The sequence below is a fragment of the Engystomops pustulosus genome, chromosome 4 (genome assembly GCF_040894005.1).
Source record: "Engystomops pustulosus chromosome 4, aEngPut4.maternal, whole genome shotgun sequence".
NCBI classification, from domain to species: Eukaryota; Metazoa; Chordata; class Amphibia; order Anura; family Leptodactylidae; genus Engystomops; species Engystomops pustulosus.
Window position 1 is genome coordinate 968,384 of NC_092414.1, and position 26,311 is coordinate 994,694.

Consider the following 26,311-nt stretch of genomic DNA (forward strand, 5'->3'; position numbering starts at 1 on the left):
TCGGTTATGTGACACCAGGGGCAGCAGTGAGGTCTCGGTTATGTGACACCAGGGGGCAGCAGTGAGGTCTCGGTTATGTGACACCAGGGGGCAGCAGTGAGATCTCGGTTATGTGACACCAGGAGGCAGCAGTGAGGTCTCTGATATGTGACACCAGGGGGCAGCAGTGAGATCTCGGTTATGTGACACCAGGGGGCAGCAGTGAGGTCTCGGTTATGTGACACCAGGGGGCAGCAGTGAGATCTTGGTTATGTGACACCAGGGGGCAGCAGTGAGATCTCTGATATGTGACACCAGGGGGCAGCAGTGAGATCTCTGATATGTGACACCAGGGGGCAGCAGTGAGGTCTCGGTTATGTGACAGCAGGGGGCAGCAGTGAGATCTCGGTTATGTGACACCAGGGGCAGCAGTGAGGTCTCGGTTATGTGACAGCAGGGGGCAGCAGTGAGATCTTGGTTATGTGACACCAGGGGGCAGCAGTGAGATCTCTGATATGTGACACCAGGGGGCAGCAGTGAGATCTCTGATATGTGACACCAGGGGGCAGCAGTGAGGTCTCGGTTATGTGACAGCAGGGGGCAGCAGTGAGATCTCGGTTATGTGACACCAGGGGGCAGCAGTGAGATCTCTGATATGTGACACCAGGGGCAGCAGTGAGGTCTCGGTTATGTGACACCAGGGGGCAGCAGTGAGATCTCAGTTATGTGACACCAGGGGGCAGCAGTGAGATCTCGGTTATGTGACACCAGGAGGCAGCAGTGAGGTCTCGGTTATGTGACACCAGGGGGCAGCAGTGAGGTCTCGGTTATGTGACACCAGGAGGCAGCAGTGAGGTCTCGGTTATGTGACACCAGGGGGCAGCAGTGAGGTCTCAGTTATGTGACACCAGGGGGCAGCAGTGAGGTCTCGGTTATGTGACACCAGGAGGCAGCAGTGAGGTCTCGGTTATGTGACACCAGGGGGCAGCAGTGAGGTCTCGGTTATGTGACACCAGGGGGCAGCAGTGAGGTCTCGGTTATGTGACACCAGGGGGCAGCAGTGAGGTCTCGGTTATGTGACACCAGGGGGCAGCAGTGAGGTCTCGGTTATGTGACACCAGGTGCAGCAGTGAGGTCTCGGTTATGTGACACCAGGTGCAGCAGTGAGGTCTCGGTTATGTGACACCAGGAGGCAGCAGTGAGGTCTCGGTTATGTGACACCAGGGGGCAGCAGTGAGATCTCTGTTATGTGACACCAGGGGGCAGCAGTGAGATCTCTGATATGTGACACCAGGGGGCAGCAGTGAGGTCTCGGTTATGTGACACCAGGGGGCAGCAGTGAGATCTCTGATATGTGACACCAGGGGGCAGCAGTGAGGTCTCGGTTATGTGACACCAGGGGGCAGCAGTGAGATCTCGGTTATGTGACACCAGGGGCAGCAGTGAGGTCTCGGTTATGTGACACCAGGGGGCAGCAGTGAGGTCTCGGTTATGTGACACCAGGGGCAGCAGTGAGGTCTCGGTTATGTGACACCAGGGGCAGCAGTGAGGTCTCGGTTATGTGACACCAGGGGGCAGCAGTGAGGTCTCGGTTTTCAACATCCAAACATTTTGCGTCCATGAATCTCCAGGTCACGTGACATGGGGACGGCGAATCCCATGATGCTCCGCCCCTAGAGGTCATGACATGTGACCCCGATACTTTGTGTCTAAACAGCGACCAGAAAAAAAAAAAAGACCAGAGAGTAAAAAAATTCTAGAATTTTTTCATATAAAAGTCGTTTCCTTTGGACAAAAATGTTGTGTATTTACAAGATTTCCCAGAGTCGTCATAAAATATCGCCATGGCGCCTACTTCTCCCATTCACAGGGGCGGGGTCTGCACGTAAGCTCCGCCTCTCAGCACCCCAGTCCCATCCAGAGCTGCAGTCACCTCTGCAGCAGCTCTGGATGTAAATAGAGTAAAGAGGCGGTGCCCCAGACAGAGTCTCCGCCCCTCCCTCCCCAGCTTTTCCCTGATCCGCTGGGAGCCATGTTTGTTCACAGTGACCATAATATATATATATATACGTGTGTGTGCCCCAGTCATGTGACCTCAGCCCCTCCCCCGCGGGGCCCTGCTGCTATATAGTACAGTGTGGTGTATAAGCTTTGTGCTGGGGTGGAGCCTCACGCCTCGTCCTCTGAGTCCTCCCCCTTCTGGGCGGCTCTGTCCTCCTCCTCCTCCCTGATGGGGGCGGGGTGCTCCTCCTCCCTGATGGGGGCGGGGTTCTCCTCCTCGATGATTCGCTTCCACATCTTGTGGTTCTCCAGCAGATGCTGTGTGATCCGGCAGAAGATCTTCCTCTTAAAGCCCCGCCCCTCTGCAGGAAAAAAACGGACATGAGCGGACACATACTGCAGACTATTACACCATCAACCTCCTGCAGAGCATCATACAGATATACCTGCAGAGTATTGCACATGAGACCTGCAGGGTCTGACACCGGTTTGTCCTGCAGAGTATTGCACATGAGGCCTGCAGGGTCTGACAGCGGTACATCCTGCAGAGCATCATACTGATATATCCTGCAGAGTATTGCACATGAGGTCTGCGGGGTCTGACAGTGGTGGATCCTGCAGAGTATTGCACCACTGTCCTCCCAGTAAACATCCATTGAGAGGTGCGGCTCCGCCTCCATTCTTCTCCGTCCTGTGACTTTAGATGTGATGAGGTCACCGAGTTCCCACAGAATCAGCCAAAGATCAGATAATGGGGCGCAAGTAGCAGCGATATCCAGGATGGAGAAGGGGGGCTCTCACATATGGGCTGCTGCTGGGGTACAGGGGTAACAACAGGGGGCAGAATACTCATTTCTTACCACGAAAGGATCTTCTCCTTGTAGACAAGGGAAACACCGGGGGAGAGAGAGAGGAGCTGCACACACCGGGGGAGAGAGAGAGGAGCTGCACACACACCGGGGGGAGAGAGAGAAGAGCTGCACACACCGGGGGAGAGAGAGAGGAGCTGCACACACCGGGGGAGAGAGAGAGGAGCTGTGCACACACCAGGGGAGAGAGAGAGGAGCTGCACACACCGGGGGGAGAGAGAGAGGAGCTGCGCACACACCGGGGGGAGAGAGAGAGGAGCTGCGCACACACCGGGGGAAAGAGAGAGGAGCTGCGCACACACCGGGGGAGAGAGAGAGGAGCTGCACACACCGGGGGAAAGAGAGAGGAGCTGCACACACCGGGGGAGAGAGAGAGGAGCTGCGCACACCGGGGGAGAGAGAGAGGAGCTGCACACACCGGGGGAGAGAGAGAGGAGCTGCGCACACCGGGGGAGAGAGAGAGGAGCTGCACACACCGGGGGGAGAGAGAGAGGAGCTGCACACACACCGGGGGGAGAGAGAGAGGAGCTGCGCACACACCGGGGGAAAGAGAGAGGAGCTGCGCACACACCGGGGGAGAGAGAGAGGAGCTGCGCACACACCGGGGGAGAGAGAGAGGAGCTGCACACACCGGGGGAGAGAGAGAGGAGCTGCACACACCGGGGGAGAGAGAGAGGAGCTGCGCACACCGGGGGAGAGAGAGAGGAGCTGCACACACCGGGGGAGAGAGAGAGGAGCTGCACACACCGGGGGAGAGAGAGAGGAGCTGCACACACCGGGGGAGAGAGAGAGGAGCTGCGCACACCGGGGGAGAGAGAGAGGAGCTGCGCACACCGGGGGAGAGAGAGAGGAGCTGCACACACCGGGGGAGAGAGAGAGGAGCTGCACACACCGGGGGAGAGAGAGAGGAGCTGCACACACCGGGGGAGAGAGAGAGGAGCTGCACACACACCGGGGGAAAGAGAGAGGAGCTGCACACACCGGGGGGAGAGAGAGAGGAGCTGCACACACACCGGGGGAAAGAGAGAGGAGCTGCACACACACCGGGGGAAAGAGAGAGGAGCTGCACACACACCGGGGGAAAGAGAGAGGAGCTGCACACACACCGGGGGAAAGAGAGAGGAGCTGCGCACACACCGGGGGAGAGAGAGAGGAGCTGCGCACACCGGGGGAGAGAGAGAGGAGCTGCGCACACCGGGGGAGAGAGAGAGGAGCTGCACACACACCGGGGGAGAGAGAGAGGAGCTGCACACACACCGGGGGAGAGAGAGAGGAGCTGCACACACCGGGGGAGAGAGAGAGGAGCTGCGCACACACCGGGGGAGAGAGAGAGGAGCTGCACACACCGGGGGAGAGAGAGAGGAGCTGCGCACACACCGGGGGAGAGAGAGAGGAGCTGCACACACCGGGGGAGAGAGAGAGGAGCTGCGCACACACCGGGGGAGAGAGAGAGGAGCTGCGCACACACCGGGGGAGAGAGAGAGGAGCTGCGCACACACCGGGGGAGAGAGAGAGGAGCTGCACACACACCGGGGGAGAGAGAGAGGAGCTGCACACACCGGGGGAGAGAGAGAGGGAGGAGCTGCACACACCGGGGGAGAGAGAGAGGAGCTGCACACACCGGGGGGGAGAGAGAGGAGCTGCACACACTCAGGGGAGAGAGAGAGGAGCTGCACACACCGGGGGAGAGAGAGAGAGGAGCTGCACACACCGGGGGAGAGAGAGAGGAGCTGCACACACCGGGGGAGAGAGAGAGGGAGGAGCTGCACACACCGGGGGAGAGAGAGAGGAGCTGCACACACCGGGGGAGAGAGAGAGGAGCTGCGCACACCGGGGGAGAGAGAGAGGAGCTGCACACACACCGGGGGAGAGAGAGAGGAGCTGTGCACACCGGGAGAGAGAGAGAGAGGAGCTGCGCACACACCGGGGGAGAGGAGCTGCACACACCGGGGGAGAGAGAGAGGAGCTGCGCACACACCGGGAGAGAGAGAGAGGAGCTGCACACACCGGGAGAGAGAGAGAGGAGCTGCACACACCGGGAGAGAGAGAGAGGAGCTGCGCACACCGGGGGAGAGAGAGAGGAGCTGCACACACCGGCGGAGAGAGAGAGGAGCTGTGCACACCGGGGGAGAGAGAGAGGAGCTGCGCACACCGGGGGAGAGAGAGAGGAGCTGCACACACCGGGGGAGAGAGAGAGGAGCTGCACACACCGGGGGAGAGAGAGAGGAGCTGCACACACCGGGGGAGAGAGAGAGGAGCTGCACACACCGGGGGAGAGAGAGAGGAGCTGCGCACACACCGGGGGAAAGAGAGAGGAGCTGCGCACACACCGAGGGAGAGAGAGAGGAGCTGCGCACACCGGGGGAGAGAGAGAGGAGCTGCGCACACTCAGGGGAGAGAGAGAGGAGCTGCACACACTCAGGGGAGAGAGAGAGGAGCTGCGCACACACCGGGGGAGAGAGAGAGGAGCTGCGCACACCGGGGGAGAGAGAGAGGAGCTGCGCACACCGGGGGAGAGAGAGAGGAGCTGCACACACCGGGGGAGAGAGAGAGGAGCTGCGCACACCGGGGGAGAGAGAGAGAAGCTGCACACACCGGGGGAGAGAGAGAGGAGCTGCACACACAGCGGGGGAGAGAGAGAGGAGCTGCGCACACCGGGGGAGAGAGAGAGGAGCTGCGCACACTCAGGGGAGAGAGAGAGGAGCTGCACACACCGGGGGAGAGAGAGAGGAGCTTCAAACACCGGGGGAGAGAGAGAGAGGAGCTGCACACACTAGGAGAGAGAGAGAGGAGCTGCACACACTGGGGGAGAGAGAGGAGCTGCACACCGGGGGAGAGAGAGAGGAGCTGCACACACCGGGGGAGAGAGAGAGGAGCTGCGCACACACCGGGGGAGAGAGAGAGGAGCTGCGCACACACCGGGGGAGAGAGAGAGGAGCTGTGCACACACCGGGGGAGAGAGAGAGGAGCTGCACACACCGGGGGAGAGAGAGAGAAGCTGCACACACCGGGGGAGAGAGAGAGGAGCTGTGCACACCGGGGGAGAGAAAGAGGAGCTGTGCACACCGGGGGAGAGAGAGAGAGGAGCTGCACAAACCGGGGGAGAGAGAGAGGAGCTGCGCACACACCGGGGGAGAGAGAGAGGAGCTGCACACACACCGGGGGGAGAGAGAGAGGAGCTGCACACACAGCGGGGGAGAGAGAGAGGAGCTGCGCACACACCGGGGGAGAGAGAGAGGAGCTGCACACACCGGGGTAGAGAGAGAGGAGCTTCAAACACCGGGGGAGAGAGAGAGAGGAGCTGCACACACTAGGAGAGAGAGAGAGGAGCTGCACACACTGGGGGAGAGAGAGGAGCTGCACACACCGGGGGAGAGAGAGAGAGGAGCTGCACACACCGGGGGAGAGAGAGAGGAGCTGCGCACACACCGGGGGAGAGAGAGAGGAGCTGCGCACACACCGGGGGAGAGAGAGAGGAGCTGCACACACAGCGGGGGAGAGAGAGAGGAGCTGCACACACCGGGGGAGAGAGAGAGGAGCTGCGCACACACCGGGAGAGAGAGAGAGACGCTGCGCACACACCGGGGGAGAGAGAGAGGAGCTGCGCACACCGGGGGAGAGAGAGAGGAGCTGCACACACCGGGGGGAGAGAGAGAGGAGCTGCGCACACCGGGGGAGAGAGAGAGGAGCTGCACACACACCGGGGGGAGAGAGAGAGGAGCTGCACACACCGGGGGAGAGAGAGAGAGGAGCTGCGCACACACCAGGGGAGAGAGAGGAGCTGCACACACACCGGGGGAGAGAGAGAGGAGCTGCACACACACCGGGGGAGAGAGAGAGGAGCTGCACACACACCGGGGGAGAGAGAGAGAAGCTGCACACACACCGGGGAGAGAGAGAGGAGCTGCACACACCGGGGGAGAGAGAGAGGAGCTGCACACACCGGGGGAGAGAGAGAGGAGCTGCACACACCGGGGGAGAGAAAGAGGAGCGGCGCACACCGGGGGAGAGAGAGAGGAGCTGCACACACCGGGAGAGAGAGAGAGGAGCTGCGCACACCGGGGGAGAGAGAGAGGAGCTGCACACACCGGGGGAGAGAGAGAGGAGCTGTGCACACCGGGGGAGAGAGAGAGGAGCTGCACACACCGGGGGAGAGAGAGAGGAGCTGTGCACACCGGGGGAGAGAGAGAGGAGCTGCACACACACCGGGGGAGAGAGAGAGGAGCTGCGCACACCGGGGGAGAGAGAGAGGAGCTGCCCACACACCGGGGGAGAGAGAGAGGAGCTGCGCACACACCGGTGGAGAGAGAGAGGAGCTGCACACACAGCGGGGGAGAGAGAGAGGAGCTGCACACACACCGGTGGAGAGAGAGAGGAGCTGCACACACAGCGGGGGAGAGAGAGAGGAGCTGCACACAGCGGGGGAGAGAGAGAGGAGCTGCACACACCGGGGGAGAGAGAGAGGAGCTGCGCACACACCGGGAGAGAGAGAGAGAGACGCTGCGCACACACCGGGGGAGAGAGAGAGGAGCTGCACACACAGCGGGGGAGAGAGAGAGGAGCTGCGCACACACCGGGGGAGAGAGAGAGGAGCTGCGCACACACCGGGGGAGAGAGAGAGGAGCTGCACACACCGGGGGAGAGAGAGAGGAGCTGCACACACCGGGGGAGAGGAGCTGCACACACCGGGGGAGAGAGAGAGGAGCTGCACACACCGGGGGAGAGAGAGAGGAGCTGCACACACCGGGGGAGAGAGAGAGGAGCTGTGCACACCGGGGGAGAGAGAGAGGAGCTGCACACACACCGGGGGAGAGAGAGAGGAGCTGCGCACACACCGGGGGAGAGAGAGAGGAGCTGCACACACCGGGGGAGAGAGAGAGGAGCTGCGCACACCGGGGGGAGAGAGAGGAGCTGCGCACACCGGGGGAGAGAGAGAGGAGCTGCACACACACCGGGGGAAAGAGAGAGGAGCTGCGCACACACCGGGGGAGAGAGAGAGGAGCTGCACACACAGCGGGGGAGAGAGAGAGGAGCTGCGCACACCGGGGGAGAGAGAGAGGAGCTGCACACACCGGGGGGAGAGAGAGAGGAGCTGCACACACCGGGGGAGAGAGAGAGGAGCTGCACACACCGGGGGAGAGAGAGAGGAGCTGCGCACACACCGGGGGAGAGAGAGAGGAGCTGCACACACACCGGGGGAGAGAGAGAGGAGCTGCACACACCGGGGGAGAGAGAGAGGAGCTGCGCACACCGGGGGGAGAGAGAGGAGCTGCGCACACCGGGGGAGAGAGAGGAGCTGCACATACTGAGGGTGATGAGTTGTATATATTCGGGGGTCATTCCTGAGCCCCGGTGATTCCCGTTTGGGGAATATGACAGTCGGTTCCTCTATCAGACAGTGGGGGGTGTAGGGGTCCCGCCCCCCCATTCCTCACCCACCAGGTCTCTTCTGTGAGAGAACGTACTTGTGATTTGCTCTGAGGCTTCATGCTCCTCCTCCTCCTCCTCCGTGGTGTCCGTGTCCTCCTCCTGCTCGTCTGTGTCCCCGGACTCGTCGCTCTCCTCGATCCATGAGCCGGGCATCAGGCCGGCAGAGTCGTACGAGTTACATAGTGGTCCCACAATGTGGGTGATAAAAGATTCCTGGAGTTTGGCCAGTTGGGGGGCCGATCGATCCATGAAGGGGCTGATCGGGAGGCCAAGGCTCACTTCCTCGTCACCCTGGAAACAAAGAGAGTCAGTGGAGGTCATGAACTCAGCCCAAGGGGGAGGAGCTGTGACACCCACTGGGACCCCTGATATCTACAGTCACCTGGAAGAGCTATGGGGTCCCTCATATTACAAGTCACCTGGAGGGGCCCAGAACTGTGGGGCCCCTGGTATCTGCAGTCACCTGGAGGGGCCCAGAGCTGTGGGGCCCCTGGTATCTGCAATCACCTGGAGGGGCCCAGAGCTGTGGGGCCCTGATATCTACAGTCACCTGGAGGGGCCCAGAGCTGTGGGCCCCTGATATCTACAGTCACCTGGAGGGGCCCAGAGCTGTGGGCCCCTGATATCTACAGTCACCTGGAGGGGCCCAGAGCTGTGGGGCCCCTGATATCTACAGTCACCTGGAGGGGCCCAGAGCTGTGGGCCCCTGATATCTACAGTCACCTGGAGGGGCCCAGAGCTGTGGGGCCCCTGATATCTACAGTCACCTGGAGGGGCCCGGAGCTGTGGGCCCCTGATATCTACAGTCACCTGGAGGGGCCAAGAGCTGTGGGGCCCCTGATATCTACAGTCACCTGGAGGGGCCCGGAGCTGTGGGGCCCCTGATATCTGCAGTCACCTGGAGGGGCCGGGAGCTGTGGGCCCCTGATATCTACAGTCACCTGGAGGGGCCCAGAGCTGTGGGGCCCCTGATATCTACAGTCACCTGGAGGGGCCCAGAGCTGTGGGCCCCTGATATCTACAGTCACCTGGAGGGGCCCAGAGCTGTGGGGCCCCTGGTATCTGCAGTCACCTGGAGGGGCCCAGAGCTGTGGGGCCCCTGATATCTACAGTCACCTGGAGGGGCCCAGAGCTGTGGGGCCCCTGATATCTACAGTCACCTGGAGGGGCCCAGAGCTGTGGGCCCCTGATATCTACAGTCACCTGGAGGGGCCCAGAGCTGTGGGGCCCCTGATATCTACAGTCACCTGGAGGGGCCCAGAGCTGTGGGCCCCTGATATCTACAGTCACCTGGAGGGGCCCAGAGCTGTGGGGCCCCTGATATCTACAGTCACCTGGAGGGGCCCAGAGCTGTGGGCCCCTGATATCTACAGTCACCTGGAGGGGCCCAGAGCTGTGGGACCCTGATATCTACAGTCACCTGGAGGGGCCCAGAGCTGTGGGGCCCCTAATATCTACAGTCACCTGGAGGGGCCCAGAGCTGTGGGGCCCCTGATATCTGCAATCACCAGGAGGGGCCCAGAGCTGTGGGCCCCTGATATCTACAGTCACCTGGAAGAGCTGTGGGGTCCCTCTTATTACAAGTCACCTGGAGGGGCCCAGAGCTGTGGGGCCCCTGATATCTACAGTCACCTGGAGGGGCCCAGAGCTGTGGGGCTCCTGATATCTACAGTCACCTGGAGGGGCCCACAGCTGTGGGGCCCCTGATATCTACAGTCACCTGGAGGGGCCCAGAGCTGTGGGGCCCCTGATATCTGCAATCACCTGGAGGGGCCCAGAGCTGTGGGCCCCTGATATCTACAGTCACCTGGAGGGGCCCAGAGCTGTGGGACCCTGATATCTACAGTCACCTGGAGGGGCCCAGAGCTGTGGGCCCCTGATATCTACAGTCATCTGGAGGGGCCCAGAGCTGTGGGGCCCCTGATATCTGCAGTCACCTGGAGGGGCCCGGAGCTGTGGGCCCCTGATATCTATAGTCACCTGGAGGGGCCCAGAGCTGTGGGGCCCCTGATATCTACAGTCACCTGGAGGGGCCCAGAGCTGTGGGGCCCCTGATATCTACAGTCACCAGGAGGGGCCCGGAGCTGTGGGCCCCTGATATCTACAGTCACCTGGAGGGGCCCGGAGCTGTGGGGCCCCTGATATCTACAGTCACCTGGAGGGGCCCGGAGCTGTGGGGCCCCTGATATCTACAGTCAGCTGGAGGGGCCCAGAGCTGTGGGTCCCTGATATCTACAGTCACCTGGAGGTGGCCGGGAGCTGTGGGGCCCCTGATATCTACAGTCACCTGGAGGGGCCCAGAGCTGTGGGCCCCTGATATCTACAGTCATCTGGAGGGGCCCAGAGCTGTGGGCCCCTGATATCTACAGTCACCTGGAGGGGCCAAGAGCTGTGGGGCCCCTGATATCTACAGTCACCTGGAGGGGCCCGGAGCTGTGGGCCCCTGATATCTACAGTCACCTGGAGGGGCCCAGAGCTGTGGGGCCCCTGATATCTATAGTCACCTGGAGGGGCTCAGAGCTGTGGGGCCCCTGATATCTACAGTCACCTGGAGGGGCCCAGAGCTGTGGGGCCCCTGATATCTATAGTGACCTGGAGGGGCCCAGAGCTGTGGGGCCCCTGATATCTACAGTCAACTGGAGGGGCCCAGAGCTGTGGGCCCCTGATATCTACAGTCACCTGGAGGGGCCCGGAGCTGTGGGCCCCTGATATCTACAGTCACCTGGAAGAGCTGTGGGGTCCCTGATATCTACAGTCACCTGGAGGGGCCCAGAGCTGTGGGGCCCCTGATATCTACAGTCACCTGGAGGGGCCCAGAGCTGTGGGCCCCTGATATCTACAGTCACCTGGAGGGGCCCAGAGCTGTGGGGCCCCTGATATCTACAGTCACCTGGAGGGGCCCGGAGCTGTGGGCCCCTGATATCTACAGTCACCTGGAGGGGCCCAGAGCTGAGGGGCCCCTGGTATCTGCAGTCACCTGGAGGGGCCCGGAGCTGTGGGGCCCCTGATATCTACAGTCACCTGGAGGGGCCCAGAGCTGTGGGGCCCCTGATATCTATAGTCACCTGGAGGGGCCCAGAGCTGTGGGGCCCCTGATATCTACAGTCACCTGGAGGGGCCCAGAGCTGTGGGGCCCCTGATATCTACAGTCACCTGGAGGGGCCCAGAGCTGTGGGGCCCCTGATATCTACAGTCACCTGGAGGGGCCCGGAGCTGTGGGCCCCTGATATCTATAGTCACCTGGAGGGGCTCAGAGCTGTGGGGCCCCTGATATCTACAGTCACCTGGAGGGGCCCAGAACTGTGGGCCCCTGATATCTACAGTCACCTGGAGGGGCCCAGAGCTGTGGGCCCCTGATATCTACAGTCACCTGGAGGGGCCCAGAGCTGTGGGGCCCCTGATATCTACAGTCACCTGGAGGGGCCCAGAGCTGTGGGGCCCCTGATATCTACAGTCACCTGGAGGGGCCCAGAGCTGTGGGACCCTGATATCTACAGTCACCTGGAGGGGCCCAGAGCTGTGGGGCCCCTGATATCTACAGTCACCTGGAGGGGCCCAGAGCTGTGGCGCCCCTGATATCTACAGTCACCTGGAAGGGCCCAGAGCTGTGGCGCCCCTGATATCTACAGTCACCTGGAGGGGCCCAGAGCTGTGGGGCCCCTGATATCTACAGTCACCTGGAAGGGCCCAGAGCTGTGGCGCCCCTGATATCTACAGTCACCTGGAGGGGCCCGGAGCTGTGGGGCCCCTGATATCTACAGTCACCTGGAGGGGCCCAGAGCTGTGGGGCCCCTGATATCTGCAGTCACCTGGAGGGGCCCAGAGCTGTGGGGCCCCTGATATCGACAGTCACCTGGAGGGGCCCAGAGCTGTGGGGCCCCTGATATCTGCAATAACCTGGAGGGGCCCAGAGATGTGGGCCCCTGATATCTACAGTCACCTGGAGGGGCCCAGAGCTGTGGGGCCCCTGATATCTACAATCACCTGGAGGGGCCCAGAGCTGTGGTGCCCCTGATATCTGCAGTCACCTGGAGGGGCCCAGAGCTGTGGGGCCCCTGATATCGACAGTCACCTGGAGGGGCCCAGAGCTGTGGGGCCCCTGATATCTGCAATAACCTGGAGGGGCCCAGAGATGTGGGCCCCTGATATCTACAGTCACCTGGAGGGGCCCAGAGCTGTGGGGCCCCTGATATCTACAATCACCTGGAGGGGCCCAGAGCTGTGGGGCCCCTGATATCTACAGTCACCTGGAGGGGCCCAGAGCTGTGGGGCCCCTGATATCTACAGTCACCTGGAGGGGCCCAGAGCTGTGGGCCCCTGATATCTACAGTCACCTGGAGGGGCCCAGAGCTGTGGGGCCCCTGATAACTACAGTCACCTGGAGGGGCCCGGAGCTGTGGGCCCCTGATATCTACAGTCACCTGGAGGGGCCCAGAGCTGTGGGGCCCCTGATATCTACAGTCACCTGGAGGGGCCCAGAGCTGTGGGGCCCCTGATATCTACAGTCACCTGGAGGGGCCCAGAGCTGTGGGGCCCCTGATATCTACAGTCACCTGGAGGGGCCCGGAGCTGTGGGCCCCTGATATCTATAGTCACCTGGAGGGGCTCAGAGCTGTGGGGCCCCTGATATCTACAGTCACCTGGAGGGGCCCAGAGCTGTGGGGCCCCTGGTATCTGCAATCACCTGGAGGGGCCCAGAGCTGTGGGCCCCTGATATCTACAGTCACCTGGAGGGGCCCAGAGCTGTGGGCCCCTGATATCTACAGTCACCTGGAGGGGCCCAGAGCTGTGGGGCCCCTGATATCTACAGTCACCTGGAGGGGCCCAGAGCTGTGGGGCCCCTGATATCTGCAATCACCTGGAGGGGCCCAGAGCTGTGGGACCCTGATATCTACAGTCACCTGGAGGGGCCCAGAGCTGTGGGGCCCCTGATATCTACAGTCACCTGGAGGGGCCCAGAGCTGTGGGGCCCCTGGTATCTGCAATCACCTGGAGGGGCCCAGAGCTGTGGGGCCCCTGATATCTACAGTCACCTGGAGGGGCCCAGAGCTGTGGGGCCCCTGATATCTGCAATCACCTGGAGGGGCCCAGAACTGTGGGGCCCCTGATATCTACAGTCTCCTGGAGGGGCCCAGAGCTGTGGGGCCCCTGATATCTACAGTCAACTGGAGGGGCCCAGAGCTGTGGGGCCCCTGGTATCTGCAGTCACCTGGAGGGGCCCAGAGCTGTGGGGCCCCTGATATCTACAGTCACCTGGAGGGGCCGGGAGCTGTGGGGCCCCTGATATCTATAGTCACCTGGAGGGGCCCAGAGCTGTGGGGCCCCTGATATCTGCAATCACCTGGAGGGGCCCAGAGCTGTGGGCCCCTGATATCTACAGTCACCTGGAGGGGCCCAGAGCTGTGGGGCCCCTGATATCTACAGTCACCTGGAGGGGCCCAGAGCTGTGGGGCCCCTGATATCTACAGTCACCTGGAGGGGCCCAGAGCTGTGGGGCCCCTGGTATCTGCAATCACCTGGAGGGGCCCAGAGCTGTGGGGCCCCTGATATCTACAGTCTCCTGGAGGGGCCCAGAGGTGTGGGGCCCCTGATATCTACAGTCTCCTGGAGGGGCCCAGAGCTGAGGGGCCCCTGGTATCTGCAGTCACCTGGAGGGGCCCGGAGCTGTGGGGCCCCTGATATCTACAGTCACCTGGAGGGGCCCAGAGCTGTGGGGCCCCTGATATCTATAGTCACCTGGAGGGGCCCAGAGCTGTGGGGCCCCTGATATCTACAGTCACCTGGAGGGGCCCAGAGCTGTGGGGCCCCTGATATCTACAGTCACCTGGAGGGGCCCAGAGCTGTGGGGCCCCTGATATCTACAGTCACCTGGAGGGGCCCGGAGCTGTGGGCCCCTGATATCTATAGTCACCTGGAGGGGCTCAGAGCTGTGGGGCCCCTGATATCTACAGTCACCTGGAGGGGCCCAGAACTGTGGGCCCCTGATATCTACAGTCACCTGGAGGGGCCCAGAGCTGTGGTCCCCTGATATCTACAGTCACCTGGAGGGGCCCAGAGCTGTGGGGCCCCTGATATCTACAGTCACCTGGAGGGGCCCAGAGCTGTGGGGCCCCTGATATCTGCAATCACCTGGAGGGGCCCAGAGCTGTGGGCCCCTGATATCTACAGTCACCTGGAGGGGCCCAGAGCTGTGGGACCCTGATATCTACAGTCAACTGGAAGGACCCAGAGCTGTGGGGCCCCTGATATCTACAGTCACCTGGAGGGGCCCGGAGCTGTGGGCCCCTGATATCTGCAATCACCTGGAGGGGCCCAGAGCTGTGGGGCCCCTGATATCTGCAATCACCTGGAGGGGCCCAGAACTGTGGGGCCCCTGATATCTACAGTCTCCTGGAGGGGCCCAGAGCTGTGGGGCCCCTGATATCTACAGTCTCCTGGAGGGGCCCAGAGCTGTGGGGCCCCTGATATCTACAGTCAACTGGAGGGGCCCAGAGCTGTGGGGCCCCTGGTATCTGCAGTCACCTGGAGGGGCCCAGAGCTGTGGGGCCCCTGATATCTACAGTCACCTGGAGGGGCCGGAAGCTGTGGGGCCCCTGATATCTATAGTCACCTGGAGGTGGCCGGGAGCTGTGGGGCCCCTGATATCTACAGTCACCTGGAGGGGCCCAGAGCTGTGGGCCCCTGATATCTACAGTCATCTGGAGGGGCCCAGAGCTGTGGGCCCCTGATATCTACAGTCACCTGGAGGGGCCAAGAGCTGTGGGGCCCCTGATATCTACAGTCACCTGGAGGGGCCCGGAGCTGTGGGCCCCTGATATCTACAGTCACCTGGAGGGGCCCAGAGCTGTGGGGCCCCTGATATCTACAGTCACCTGGAGGGGCCCAGAGCTGTGGGGCCCCTGATATCTATAGTCACCTGGAGGGGCTCAGAGCTGTGGGGCCCCTGATATCTACAGTCACCTGGAGGGGCCCAGAGCTGTGGGGCCCCTGATATCTATAGTGACCTGGAGGGGCCCAGAGCTGTGGGGCCCCTGATATCTACAGTCAACTGGAGGGGCCCAGAGCTGTGGGCCCCTGATATCTACAGTCACCTGGAGGGGCCCGGAGCTGTGGGCCCCTGATATCTACAGTCACCTGGAAGAGCTGTGGGGTCCCTGATATCTACAGTCACCTGGAGGGGCCCAGAGCTGTGGGGCCCCTGATATCTACAGTCACCTGGAGGGGCCCAGAGCTGTGGGCCCCTGATATCTACAGTCACCTGGAGGGGCCCAGAGCTGTGGGGCCCCTGATATCTACAGTCACCTGGAGGGGCCCGGAGCTGTGGGCCCCTGATATCTACAGTCACCTGGAGGGGCCTAGAGCTGAGGGGCCCCTGGTATCTGCAGTCACCTGGAGGGGCCCGGAGCTGTGGGGCCCCTGATATCTACAGTCACCTGGAGGGGCCCAGAGCTGTGGGGCCCCTGATATCTATAGTCACCTGGAGGGGCCCAGAGCTGTGGGGCCCCTGATATCTACAGTCACCTGGAGGGGCCCAGAGCTGTGGGGCCCCTGATATCTACAGTCACCTGGAGGGGCCCAGAGCTGTGGGGCCCCTGATATCTACAGTCACCTGGAGGGGCCCGGAGCTGTGGGCCCCTGATATCTATAGTCACCTGGAGGGGCTCAGAGCTGTGGGGCCCCTGATATCTACAGTCACCTGGAGGGGCCCAGAACTGTGGGCCCCTGATATCTACAGTCACCTGGAGGGGCCCAGAGCTGTGGGCCCCTGATATCTACAGTCACCTGGAGGGGCCCAGAGCTGTGGGGCCCCTGATATCTACAGTCACCTGGAGGGGCCCAGAGCTGTGGGGCCCCTGATATCTACAGTCACCTGGAGGGGCCCAGAGCTGTGGGACCCTGATATCTACAGTCACCTGGAGGGGCCCAGAGCTGTGGGGCCCCTGATATCTACAGTCACCTGGAGGGGCCCAGAGCTGTGGGGCCCCTGGTATCTGCAGTCACCTGGAGGGGCCCAGAGCTGTGGCGCCCCTGATATCTACAGTCACCTGGAAGGGCCCAGAGCTGTGGGGCCCCTGATATCGACAGTCACCTGGAGGGGCCCAGAGCTGTGGGGCCCCTGATATCTGCAATAACCTGGAGGGGCCCAGAGATGTGGGCCCCTGATATCTACAGTCACCTGGAGGGGCCCAGAGCTGTGGGGCCCCTGATATCTACAATCACCTGGAGGGGCCCAGAGCTGTGGGGCCCCTGATATCTACAGTCACCTGGAGGGGCCCAGAGCTGTGGGGCCCCTGATATCTACAGTCACCTGGAGGGGCCCAGAGCTGTGGGCCCCTGATATCTACAGTCACCTGGAGGGGCCCAGAGCTGTGGGGCCCCTGATATCTACAGTCACCTGGAGGGGCCCAGAGCTGTGGGGCCCCTGATATCTACAGTCACCTGGAGGGGCCCAGAGCTGTGGGGCCCCTGATATCTACAGTCACCTGGAGGGGCCCGGAGCTGTGGGCCCCTGATATCTATAGTCACCTGGAGGGGCTCAGAGCTGTGGGGCCCCTGATATCTACAGTCACCTGGAGGGGCCCAGAGCTGTGGGGCCCCTGGTATCTGCAATCACCTGGAGGGGCCCAGAGCTGTGGGCCCCTGATATCTACAGTCACCTGGAGGGGCCCAGAGCTGTGGGCCCCTGATATCTACAGTCACCTGGAGGGGCCCAGAGCTGTGGGGCCCCTGATATCTACAGTCACCTGGAGGGGCCCAGAGCTGTGGGGCCCCTGATATCTGCAATCACCTGGAGGGGCCCAGAGCTGTGGGCCCCTGATATCTACAGTCACCTGGAGGGGCCGAGAGCTGTGGGCCCCTGATATCTACAGTCAACTGGAGGGGCCCAGAGCTGTGGGGCCCCTGATATCTACAGTCACCTGGAGGGGCCCAGAGCTGTGGGGCCCCTGATATCTACAGTCACCTGGAGGGGCCCAGAGCTGTGGGGCCCCTGATATCTGCAATCACCTGGAGGGGCCCAGAACTGTGGGGCCCCTGATATCTACAGTCTCCTGGAGGGGCCCAGAGCTGTGGGGCCCCTGATATCTACAGTCAACTGGAGGGGCCCAGAGCTGTGGGGCCCCTGGTATCTGCAGTCACCTGGAGGGGCCCAGAGCTGTGGGGCCCCTGATATCTACAGTCACCTGGAGGGGCCGGGAGCTGTGGGGCCCCTGATATCTATAGTCACCTGGAGGGGCCCAGAGCTGTGGGGCCCCTGATATCTGCAATCACCTGGAGGGGCCCAGAGCTGTGGGCCCCTGATATCTACAGTCACCTGGAGGGGCCCAGAGCTGTGGGGCCCCTGATATCTACAGTCACCTGGAGGGGCCCAGAGCTGTGGGGCCCCTGATATCTACAGTCACCTGGAGGGGCCCAGAGCTGTGGGGCCCCTGGTATCTGCAATCACCTGGAGGGGCCCAGAGCTGTGGGGCCCCTGATATCTACAGTCTCCTGGAGGGGCCCAGAGGTGTGGGGCCCCTGATATCTACAGTCTCCTGGAGGGGCCCAGAGCTGAGGGGCCCCTGGTATCTGCAGTCACCTGGAGGGGCCCGGAGCTGTGGGGCCCCTGATATCTACAGTCACATGGAGGGGCCCAGAGCTGTGGGGCCCCTGATATCTATAGTCACCTGGAGGGGCCCAGAGCTGTGGGGCCCCTGATATCTACAGTCACCTGGAGGGGCCCAGAGCTGTGGGGCCCCTGATATCTACAGTCACCTGGAGGGGCCCAGAGCTGTGGGGCCCCTGATATCTACAGTCACCTGGAGGGGCCCGGAGCTGTGGGCCCCTGATATCTATAGTCACCTGGAGGGGCTCAGAGCTGTGGGGCCCCTGATATCTACAGTCACCTGGAGGGGCCCAGAACTGTGGGCCCCTGATATCTACAGTCACCTGGAGGGGCCCAGAGCTGTGGTCCCCTGATATCTACAGTCACCTGGAGGGGCCCAGAGCTGTGGGGCCCCTGATATCTACAGTCACCTGGAGGGGCCCAGAGCTGTGGGGCCCCTGATATCTGCAATCACCTGGAGGGGCCCAGAGCTGTGGGCCCCTGATATCTACAGTCACCTGGAGGGGCCCAGAGCTGTGGGACCCTGATATCTACAGTCAACTGGAAGGACCCAGAGCTGTGGGGCCCCTGATATCTACAGTCACCTGGAGGGGCCCGGAGCTGTGGGCCCCTGATATCTGCAATCACCTGGAGGGGCCCAGAGCTGTGGGGCCCCTGATATCTGCAATCACCTGGAGGGGCCCAGAACTGTGGGGCCCCTGATATCTACAGTCTCCTGGAGGGGCCCAGAGCTGTGGGGCCCCTGATATCTACAGTCTCCTGGAGGGGCCCAGAGCTGTGGGGCCCCTGATATCTACAGTTAACTGGAGGGGCCCAGAGCTGTGGGGCCCCTGGTATCTGCAGTCACCTGGAGGGGCCCAGAGCTGTGGGGCCCCTGATATCTACAGTCACCTGGAGGGGCCGGGAGCTGTGGGGCCCCTGATATCTATAGTCACCTGGAGGGGCCCAGAGCTGTGGGGCCCCTGATATCTGCAATCACCTGGAGGGGCCCAGAGCTGTGGGGCCCCTGATATCTACAGTCTCCTGGAGGGGCCCAGAGCTGTGGGCCCCTGATATCTACAGTCACCTGGAGGGGCCCGGAGCTGTGGGCCCCTGATATCTACAGTCACCTGGAGGGGCCCAGAGCTGTGGGGCCCCTGATATCTACAGTCTCCTGGAGGGGCCCAGAGCTGTGGGGCCCCTGATATCTACAGTCAACTGGAGGGGCCCAGAGCTGAGGGGCCCCTGGTATCTGCAGTCACCTGGAGGGGCCCGGAGCTGTGGGGCCCCTGATATCTACAGTCACCTGGAGGGGCCCAGAGCTGTGGGGCCCCTGATATCTATAGTCACCTGGAGGGGCCCAGAGCTGTGGGGCCCCTGATATCTACAGTCAACTGGAGGGGCCCAGAGCTGTGGGGCCCCTGATATCTGCAATCAGCTGGAGGGGCCCAGAGCTGTGGGGCCCCTGATATCTACAGTCACCTGGAGGGGCCCGGAGCTGTGGGCCCCTGATATCTACAGTCACCTGGAGGGGCCCAGAGCTGTGGGCCCCTGATATCTACAGTCACCTGGAGGGGCCCAGAGCTGTGGGCCCCTGATATCTACAGTCACCTGGAGGGGCCCAGAGCTGTGGGGCCCCTGATATCTACAGTCACCTGGAGGGTCCCAGAGCTGTGGGCCCCTGATATCTACAGTCACCTGGAGGGGCCCAGAGCTGTGGGGCCCCTGATATCTACAGTCACCTGGAGGGGCCCAGAGCTGTGGGGCCCATGATATCTACAGTCACCTGGAGGGGCCCAGAGCTGTGGGGCCCCTGATATCTACAGTCACCTGGAGGGGCCCAGAGCTGTGGGGCCCCTGGTATCTGCAGTCACCTGGAGGGGCCCAGAGCTGTGGGGCCCCTGATATCTACAGTCACCTGGAGGGGACCGGAGCTGTGGGGCCCCTGATATCTACAGTCACCTGGAGGGGCCCGGAGCTGTGGGCCCCTGATATCTATAGTCACCTGGAGGGGCCCAGAGCTGTGGGGCCCCTGGTATCTGCAGTCACCTGCTCATAGAACTCGTTGACGATGCCCTGGGTCCACTGGAGGTGCAGCTCCTCGCTCTTGGCCGGGCCGTTGATGTCCGCCAGCTTTATGCACATCTGACAAACTAGTAATCGGTCGTTCTCATTGGACCAATCAATACCCGGACCCACGTCCTCATTCACCTGTAAGAGAGGGACACAGGGGTAAGGAAAGGGGGAGGAGCATGGAGGAGGGGGAAGACGAGGGGAGGGGGAAGACGAGGGGAGGGGGGGAAGACGAGGGGAGGGGGGAAGACGAGGGGAGGGGGGAAGACGAGGGGAGGGGGGAAGACGAGGGGAGGGGGGAGACGAGGGGAGGGGGAAGACGAGGGGAGGGGGAAGACGGGGGAAGACGAGGGGAGGGGGAAGACGAGGGGAGGGGCAAGACGAGGGGAGGGGCAAGACGAGGGGAGGGGCGAGACGAGGGGAGGGGGAAGGCGAGGGGAGGGGGGAGACGAGGGGAGGGGGGAGACGAGGGGAGGGGGGAGACGAGGGGAGGGGGAAGACGAGGGGAGGGGGGAAGACGAGGGGAGGTGGAAGACGGGGGAAGACGGGGAAGACGGGGGAAGACGGGGGAAGACGAGGGGAGGGGGAAGACGAGGGAAGGGGGAAGACGAGGGGAGGGGGAAGACGAGGGGAGAGGGAAGACGAGGGGAGGGGGAAGACGAGGGGAGGGGGAAGACGAGGGGAGGGGGAAGACGGGGGGAGGGGGAAGACGGAGGATGAAAAAGGGGGAAGACGAGGGGAGGGGGAAGACGAGAGGAGGGGGAAGACGGGGAAGACAGGGGAAGACGGGGAAGACAGGGGAAGACGAGGGGAGGGGGAAGACGGGGGAAGGGGGAAGACGAGGGGAGGGGGAAGACGAGGGGAGGGGGAAGACGAGGGGAGGGGGAAGACGAGGGCAGGGGGAAGACGAGGGCAGGGGGAAGACGAGGGCAGGGGGAAGACGAGGGGAGGGGGAAGACGAGGGGAGGGGGAAGACGGAGGATGAAAAAGGGGGAAGACGAGGGGAGGGGGAAGACGGAGGATGAAAAAGGGGGAAGACGAGGGGAGGGGGAAGACGAGGGGAGGGGGAAGACGAGGGGAGGGGGAAGACGAGGGGAGGGGGAAGACGGGGGGAGGGGGAAGACGGGGGGAGGGGGAAGACAGAGGATGAAAAAGGGGGAAGACGGAGGATGAAAAAGGGGGAAGACGAGGGAAGGGGGAAGACGAGGGAAGGGGGAAGGCGAGGGGAGGGGGAAGACAGAGGATGAAAAAGGAGGAAGACGGAGGATGAAAAAGGGGGAAGACGAGGGGAGGGGGAAGACGAGGGGAGGGGGAAGACGGGGGAAGACGAGGGGAGGGGGAAGACGAGGGGAGGGGGAAGACGAGGGGAGGGGGAAGACGAGGGGAGGGGGAAGACGAGGGGAGGGGGAAGACGAGGGGAGGGGGAAGACGAGGGAAGGGGGAAGACGAGGGAAGGGGGAAGGCGAGGGGAGGGGGAAGACAGAGGATGAAAAAGGAGGAAGACGGAGGATGAAAAAGGGGGAAGACGAGGGGAGGGGGAAGACAGAGGATGAAAAAGGAGGAAGACGGAGGATGAAAAAGGGGGAAGACGAGGGGAGGGGGAAGACGAGGGGAGGTGGAAGACGGGGGAAGACGAGGGGAGGGGGAAGACGAGGGGAGGGGGAAGACGAGGGGAGGGGGAAGACGAGGGGAGGGGGAAGACGGGGGAAGGGGGAAGACGAGGGGAGAGGGAAGACGAGGGGAGGGGGGAAGACGAGGGGAGGTGGAAGACGGGGGAAGACGGGGAAGACGGGGGAAGACGGGGGAAGACGAGGGGAGGGGGAAGACGAGGGAAGGGGGAAGACGAGGGGAGGGGGAAGACGAGGGGAGAGGGAAGACGAGGGGAGGGGGAAGACGAGGGGAGGGGGAAGACGAGGGGAGGGGGAAGACGGGGGGAGGGGGAAGACGGAGGATGAAAAAGGGGGAAGACGAGGGGAGGGGGAAGACGAGAGGAGGGGGAAGACGAGGGGAGGGGGAAGACGGGGAAGACAGGGGAAGACGAGGGAGGGGGAAGACGGGGGAAGGGGGAAGACGAGGGGAGGGGGAAGACGAGGGGAGGGGGAAGACGAGGGCAGGGGGAAGACGAGGGGAGGGGGAAGACGAGGGCAGGGGGAAGACGAGGGGAGGGGGAAGACGAGGGGAGGGGGAAGACGGAGGATGAAAAAGGGGGAAGACGAGGGGAGGGGGAAGACGGAGGATGAAAAAGGGGGAAGACGAGGGGAGGGGGAAGACGAGGGGAGGGGGAAGACGAGGGGAGGGGGAAGACGAGGGGAGGGGGAAGACGGGGGGAGGGGGAAGACGGGGGGAGGGGGAAGACAGAGGATGAAAAAGGGGGAAGACGGAGGATGAAAAAGGGGGAAGACGAGGGAAGGGGGAAGACGAGGGAAGGGGGAAGGCGAGGGGAGGGGGAAGACAGAGGATGAAAAAGGAGGAAGACGGAGGATGAAAAAGGGGGAAGACGAGGGGAGGGGGAAGACGAGGGGAGGGGGAAGACGAGGGGAGGGGGAAGACGGGGGAAGACGAGGGGAGGGGGAAGACGAGGGGAGGGGGAAGACGAGGGGAGGGGGAAGACGAGGGGAGGGGGAAGACGAGGGAAGGGGGAAGACGAGGGAAGGGGGAAGACGAGGGAAGGGGGAAGGCGAGGGGAGGGGGAAGACAGAGGATGAAAAAGGAGGAAGACGGAGGATGAAAAAGGGGGAAGACGAGGGGAGGGGGAAGACAGAGGATGAAAAAGGAGGAAGACGGAGGATGAAAAAGGGGGAAGACGAGGGGAGGGGGAAGACGAGGGGAGGTGGAAGACGGGGGAAGACGAGGGGAGGGGGAAGACGAGGGGAGGGGGAAGACGAGGGGAGGGGGAAGACGAGGGGAGGGGGAAGACGGGGGAAGGGGGAAGACGAGGGGAGAGGGAAGACGAGGGGAGAGGGAAGACGAAGGGAGGGGGAAGAAAGAGGATGAAAAAGGAGGAAGACGGAGGATGAAAAAGGGGGAAGACGAGGGGAGGGGGAAGACGAGGGGAGGTGGAAGACGGGGGAAGACGAGGGGAGGGGGAAGACGAGGGGAGGGGGAAGACGAGGGGAGGGGGAAGACGGGGGAAGGGGGAAGACGAGGGGAGAGGGAAGACGAGGGGAGGGGGAAGACGAAGGGAGGGGGAAGACGAGGGGAGGGGGAAGACGAGGGGAGGGGGAAGAAAGAGGATGAAAAAGGAGGAAGACGGAGGATGAAAAAGGGGGAAGACGAGGGGAGGGGGAAGACAGAGGATGAAAAAGGAGGAAGACGGAGGATGAAAAAGGGGGAAGACGAGGGGAGGGGGAAGACGAGGGGAGGTGGAAGACGGGGGAAGACGGGGGAAGACGAGGGGAGGGGGAAGACGAGGGGAGGGGGAAGACGAGGGGAGGGGGAAGACGGGGGAAGGGGGAAGACGAGGGGAGAGGGAAGACGAGGGGAGAGGGAAGACGAAGGGAGGGGGAAGACGAAGGGAGGGGGAAGACGAGGGGAGGGGGAAGACGAGGGGAGGGGGAAGACGAGGGGAGGGGGAAGACGAGGGGAGGGGGAAGACGAGGGGAGGGGGAAGACGAGGGGAGGGGGAAGACGAGGGGAGGGGGAAGACGAGGGGAGGGGGAAGACGGAGGATGAAAAATGGGGAAGACGGAGGATGAAAAATGGGGAAGACGAGGGGAGGGGGAAGATGGGGGGAGGGGGAAGACGAGGGGAGGGGGAAGACGAGGGGAGGGGGAAGACGAGGGGAGGGGGAAGACAGAGGATGAAAAAGGGGGAAGACGAGGGGAGGGGGAAGACGAGGGGAGGGGGAAGACGGAGGATGAAAAAGGGGAAGACGGAGGATGAAAAAGGGGGAAGACGAGGGGAGGGGGAAGACGAGGGGAGGGGAGGGGGAGGGGAGGGTGAAGACAGGGGAAGACGAGGGGAGGGGGGGGAAAATGAGTGAGATGTTGGTGGACACTGGTGACCCGGGGTCGGCAGAGTCACATGATCTCGGCTTCTGACCTTTGCATTGAACTCTGCCAGGAAGTCGAAGTGCTTCTTGAGGTCGGTGGCGAGGATGGCCTCGATCACCAGGAAGCGGAATCTCTTGAATTCCATGTGGTCCAAGTTGACTAAGAAATTGTATTCTGGTCGGGAGAGGAAGAGGTTCCAGGCAGCTGCGGCGTGATGATTCTCCAGGACTGAGCGGTCATTGTACAGCACTGCCTGGAAAGTCAGGCAGCCAATCATAACCAGGACTACAGCCCCGCCCACGTGACTACTGGCTATGATAATGCACCGCCCATGAGCATGATACAGCCCCTCCGATGTGTATAGCATAGCCCCTCCCATGTGTATGACATAGCCCCTCCCATGTGTATGACATAGCCCCTCCCATGTGTATAGCATAGCCCCTCCCATGTGTATAGCATAGCCCCTCCCATGTGTATGACATAGCCCCTCCCATGTGTATGACATAGCCCCTCCAATGTGTCTAGCATAGCCCCTCCCATGTGTATAGCATAGCCCCTCCCATGTGTATGACATAGCCCCTCCCATGTGTATAGCATAGCCCCTCCCATGTGTATGACATAGCCCCTCCCATGTGTATGACATAGCCCCTCCCATGTGTATGACATAGCCCCTCCCATGTGTCTAGCATAGCCCCTCCCATGTGTATAGCATAGCCCCTCCCATGTGTATGACATAGCCCCTCCCATGTGTATAGCATAGCCCCTCCCATGTGTATGACATAGCCCCTCCCATGTGTATAGCATAGCCCCTCCTTGTGTATAACATAGCCCCTCCCATGTGTCTAGCATAGCCCCTCCCCCTGTGATGTACACTTACCTGGGGGGCATTGGTAGCCACCAGGAAGGCGTTGGTTCGGCCGGGGTGGTCGTAGTCGTGCATGGCGGCCGCTACATAGAGCGCCATCAGCTCCAGGGACGGGATGTTCCCCGATAAGCAGCCGTACGAGTCCTCCGAGGGGGCGTAAGTCTTAGAGAAGACGTATCCCATGTGTCCGTGTGTCACCCCACTGTCCGAATCTGCAGGAGAGGTGACAGCATCAGGTGTCCCGCCCCCTCAGCACCCAGTGTGATATACAGGCCCCGCCCCATCAGCACCCAGTGTAATATACAGGCCCCGCCCCATCAGCGCACCCAGTATGATATAAAGGCCCCGCCCCATCAGCACACAGTATGATATAAAGGCCCCGCCCCATCAGCACACAGTATGATATAAAGGCCCCGCCCCATCAGCACCTAGTGTGATATACAGGCCCCGCCCCATCAGCACCCAGTATGATATAAAGGCCCCGCCCCATCAGCACCTAGTGTGATATACAGGCCCCGCCCCATCAGCACCCAGTATGATATACAGGCCCCGCCCCATCAGCACCCAGTATGATATACAGGCCCCGCCCCATCAGCACCCAGTATGATATACATGCCCCGCCCCATCAGCACCCAGTATGATATACATGCCCCGCCCCATCAGCACCCAGTGTGATATACATGCCCCGCCCCATCAGCACCTAGTGTGATATACAGGCCCGCCCCATCAGCACCCAGTATGATATACAGGCCCCGCCCCATCAGCACCCAGTATGATATACATGCCCCGCCCCATCAGCACCCAGTATGATATACATGCCCCGCCCCATCAGCACCCAGTGTGATATACATGCCCCGCCCCATCAGCACCCAGTATGATATACATGCCCCGCCCCATCAGCACCCAGTGTGATATACATGCCCCGCCCCATCAGCACCCAGTGTGATATACAGGCCCCGCCCCATCAGCACCCAGTATGATATACAGGCCCCGCCCCATCAGCACCCAGTATGATATACAGGCCCCGCCCCATCAGCACCCAGTGTGATATACAGGCCCCGCCCCATCAGCACCCAGTGTGATATACAGGCCCCGCCCCATCAGCACCCAGTGTGATATACAGGCCCCGCCCCATCAGCACCCAGTATGATATACAGGCCCCGCCCCATCAGCACCCAGTGTAATATACAGGCCCCGCCCCATCAGCACCCAGTGTGATATACAGGCCCCGCCCCATCAGCACCCAGTGTGACAGTTATCAGACATGTGCCCGGGAGGGGGCGGTACCTGAGTCGCTGGCAGAGCTGTCACTCACTACGGTGGGGAGTCCCGGGATTGGCTGCGTGCTCAGATACCAGACAGCGTGCAGCACATCCGTGGCGTGGATACGATTGTGATCTGTAATGTAACAAAGTGTCAGAGCGCCGCCTGCTGCCCACACACTGCAACTACACCCACCTATATGTCATACTCACTGATCACCCCGGGATCACACAGAGTATAACCCCCATCCTCCCCC

General features: G+C 62.3%; 1 protein-coding gene across 1 annotated transcript; it reads right to left on the reverse strand.

The window, feature by feature from the left end:
* Positions 1 to 1,733: 1,733 nt before the first annotated feature.
* On the reverse strand, positions 1,734 to 26,193 carry LOC140125896 (cGMP-inhibited 3',5'-cyclic phosphodiesterase 3A-like). Its single transcript, XM_072144783.1, has 6 exons — positions 26,080 to 26,193; positions 24,805 to 25,004; positions 23,977 to 24,180; positions 19,912 to 20,073; positions 8,315 to 8,570; positions 1,734 to 2,342 (listed from the first exon to the last, which is right to left on the reverse strand). The coding sequence occupies exons 2-6, from the start codon at positions 24,973 to 24,975 to the stop codon at positions 2,149 to 2,151; spliced, it is 987 nt and encodes a 328-aa protein (XP_072000884.1). The 5' UTR covers positions 24,976 to 25,004; positions 26,080 to 26,193; the 3' UTR covers positions 1,734 to 2,148.
* Positions 26,194 to 26,311: the final 118 nt, after the last annotated feature.

What these genes read in the sequence shown, in the direction of transcription:
- LOC140125896 (XM_072144783.1), bottom strand. Translation starts at nt 24,975, where the DNA reads ATGGGATACGTCTTCTCTAAGACTTACGCCCCCTCGGAGGACTCGTAC. An exon ending in TGGCTACCAATGCCCCCCAG is followed by an intron (nt 24,181 to 24,804) that starts GTAAGTGTACAT and finishes CTGACTTTCCAG; the next exon opens with GCAGTGCTGTACAATGACCG. An exon ending in TCAACGAGTTCTATGAGCAG is followed by an intron (nt 8,571 to 19,911) that starts GTGACTGCAGAT and finishes CTTTGTTTCCAG; the next exon opens with GGTGACGAGGAAGTGAGCCT.